Genomic DNA, 3,201 nt, shown 5'->3' on the forward strand with positions numbered 1-3,201 from the left:
AACAAGGAATTGCCAGCAATTTTTCCTCAAATTGTGCCTCCCGTACAAACACGTCTCTCAACACGTGTTAATGCAATCGAAGAATGACAGAAGCTACCCCTACTTCAAAAAATATGTACGGAGTGCGCTAAAACCTCTACATAGAAAAATGATTTATAAAGTCGGTACATTTCGGTTATCTTACCTCCATTAAAAAAATTGGGTTATCTCCCCCCGTTTTACGAGAAATAACGGTAAATATGAAAACTAAAAGAAAAAAAAACAAAAAATAATGAACATGAAAAGTGAAAAGATTAAACATCTTATCTGAATCTGATAACATTTTTATAACAAATCCTACCATTCCTATTGAGGAAGCCAGACGTCAACAATGTGTTTAAGTATTGAATCAAAAGGATTTAAAATCTTTTAATCCAATCTCTTGTCGCCATATTAACTCGATTTTTTAGTGGGGAGATAACCCAGTTTTTTAATGGCAATTTTTTTAATGGGGGTGAGATTGCCAAAAAGTACCATAAAGTCTACAAAATACTCACATGGACTCTACCAAACAACATTTACAAATATTCCAGAAAAAACAACATACGACTTACAAGTACAAAAAACTCAAAACAGAAACATCTACAATAGAACCAGGAAGAATGTTATCCTTTGCAACTTTACATGTCTGTACAGAATAAATTGAACAAGTAAACGTAGTTTATTAAAAAATAAACTATGCAAATATGATATAGAAACTTGAAAAATTCACGGACGGCATTCGAAACATCTTTATAAGTAACTAAAGGTTTTTTTTTATCATTACTCATAACATTTATGTAGCAATGTTTTAGGAAATATCTTTAATATTAGAACACCGGAAAACTCACCGTTCTAAACTACTCTCAAAATGGGGCCGACGGACCCTTTCACAACAATGGTGGTCTTATATATTTCTTTATTGCCCACGAGGGGCTAAACATAGAGGGGACAAACAAGGACAGACAAACGGATTAAGTCGATTATATCGACCCCAGTGCGTAACTGGTACTTATTCAATCGACCCCCGAAAGGATGAAAGGCAAAGTCGACCTCGGCGGAATTTGAACTCAGAACGTAACGGCAGACGAAATACGGCTACGCATTTCGCCCGGCGTGCTAACGTTTCTGGCAGCTCGCCGCCATAGATATCTTTAATACTAGAACACCGGAAAACTCACCATTCTAAACTACTCTCAAAATGGGGCCGACAGACCCTTTTGCAACAATGATGGTCTTATAGGGTACGCAAACACTTGCGCTCAACGCAAATGATACAGAGAATGACACTAAAAGTGCTGGATGAAAACAATACAAGCCACTATAACTCTTCTCTTGTCATCAACTTCTGCTCCTCACAAACATATTCAGAGCAATTCCTAGTTTTATATTTTGTTAAAAACAACAACAAAGACAATACTGTATAAACAATACAATAAATTATTTATGGATTATGCCGGACCAGCCTAGGCTCCAGTTTCTTTATCAAACTACAATAAACTACAAAGAAACCCAAAAAAGATAAACAGCGCCCTGCGCTTTCGCTGTGGGTTATACACAGACCCCCACCCCACCACGTACTACTAACAGAACAAAACAAAAAAAAAGACTGAAAACGAAAGACTACTGGGTATAGGAAGGGATCAGGTTTGTGACCGCAGCAACTTCATGTCCCGCAATTTCTGTTACCACGTGAACCCCACCCCTCCAAATACCCGGGTACGGACACCACGTTCCAGACACTAGTACAAAATTAAAACAAACAAAAACACTCTCTCCCCGACACTGCATAGGGAATACACACACACGCGCGCACACACACACACACACACACACACACACACAAAAGTAGTTGCAGCATCAATAATTCTCCTGATATGAACACTGTGTTAGGATGCACAGCATCAACACTGTGCGTGGAAAGAAACAGCAACTGTCCAGCTCTGACCAGTCTACATTTCCCGCCTCTTTTGTGGCCAGCACTATAACATATGGGCGTACATAAATAGGGCAGACTGTAGAGAGAGTGCTATGTTTCTAAACTTCCATGCTGCACGTCTTGCTGTAGGATGCAGCATGGCTCTTGGCTAGATAACGATGTTATGTAACGGGAAGACGGATTTCTAGATCATACCTCATCGTTCGACCAACGACCTGCGTGTTATAAGGCTGTTCGATTAGGATTGACATTTACTATTAAACAATAACAATATAAAATATATTTCCTGAAAAATAGGATACCAAACCACTCGCTTTTTTTTTTTTCGATGGCCTTCCTCATCGGAATATCCATCTAGCAAATGGGAAAATATAAATACATATATATATTATATTACTATATATATACATATCAGACAATGAAGTCATAACTTGACTTGTGTTTATGAATGATTGTGAAGTTCTATGCATTGTTTAGGAACTGTAGCTCTTTGTGGAGATCTTCGAGGAGAGATTGGAAATTAGAGCTCATGTCAACATCGTAAGACCCATTCTCCTCGCTGTAATCGAAGCGAACAGACGGAAAATGATTCGAGTCGGGGGATAAATCCTTGTAACTTTGTAACCCTGTGTCAGGCACAATGTATTGATCGTGCCAGTCGTCATTGAGGAGATCTGTAACCTTCTGAGAGTTTGAGAAATCGCTGTCACTGAAAGTGATATTCTGAGCTGTTTCGGGACAGTATCGCTTATTCGGCAGAGAATCAGGCAGACATATTTCAGAACTGGAACGTTTTATTTTCAAACTAATATCCGAAGTGTCTGACAGCAAGGAGTCATTGGGCGACAAAGAGCTACAGTTGTCTGAAGCCGATGAACTATTAAAATTTTCTAAGATGGGAATGTCAATATTCGAACTGTATATGCTATCCGAGCTGTTTACGTTGACCAATTTTTTATAAATTGTCTTATCACAATACCACGATTCAAACGATTTCGAACCCGTTGCTTCAGGGATTTCGTGTTGAGTGCAACATACATCATAATTGATCGACTCACTACCAACGAAAACCGGTGGGGGATTAAAGATGTCCCCGCTGCGTGTGCTCTCATCGATGATGCTCAAAGGGGAGTTTCGTCGCTGTTGAAAGTTTCTCTATATTTACTTGGGTATTCAAACGATGATTGGTGATGACTGCTCGACTTCATGAATTTGCTATCTTTAAAATCTGTGGTAAACTTATA

The 3,201-nt window shown here is 38.8% G+C and overlaps 1 protein-coding gene across 2 annotated transcripts in view; it reads right to left on the bottom strand.

Annotated features, from left to right (window-relative positions):
* Positions 1–1,862: 1,862 nt before the first annotated feature.
* Positions 1,863–3,201, bottom strand: part of LOC115214154 (ETS-related transcription factor Elf-5-like) — an 18,213-nt gene continuing 16,874 nt past the window's right edge. For both annotated transcript variants that reach the window (XM_029783230.2, XM_036504486.1), the window contains one exon: positions 1,863–3,201. This exon is cut by the window's right edge and continues 46 nt beyond it. In XM_029783230.2, the coding sequence (XP_029639090.1) occupies positions 3,079–3,201 (123 nt within the window). In that variant the 3' untranslated portion in view covers positions 1,863–3,078.

Source organism: Octopus sinensis, linkage group LG7 (assembly GCF_006345805.1).
Source record: "Octopus sinensis linkage group LG7, ASM634580v1, whole genome shotgun sequence".
Lineage (NCBI taxonomy): Eukaryota > Metazoa > Mollusca > Cephalopoda > Octopoda > Octopodidae > Octopus > Octopus sinensis.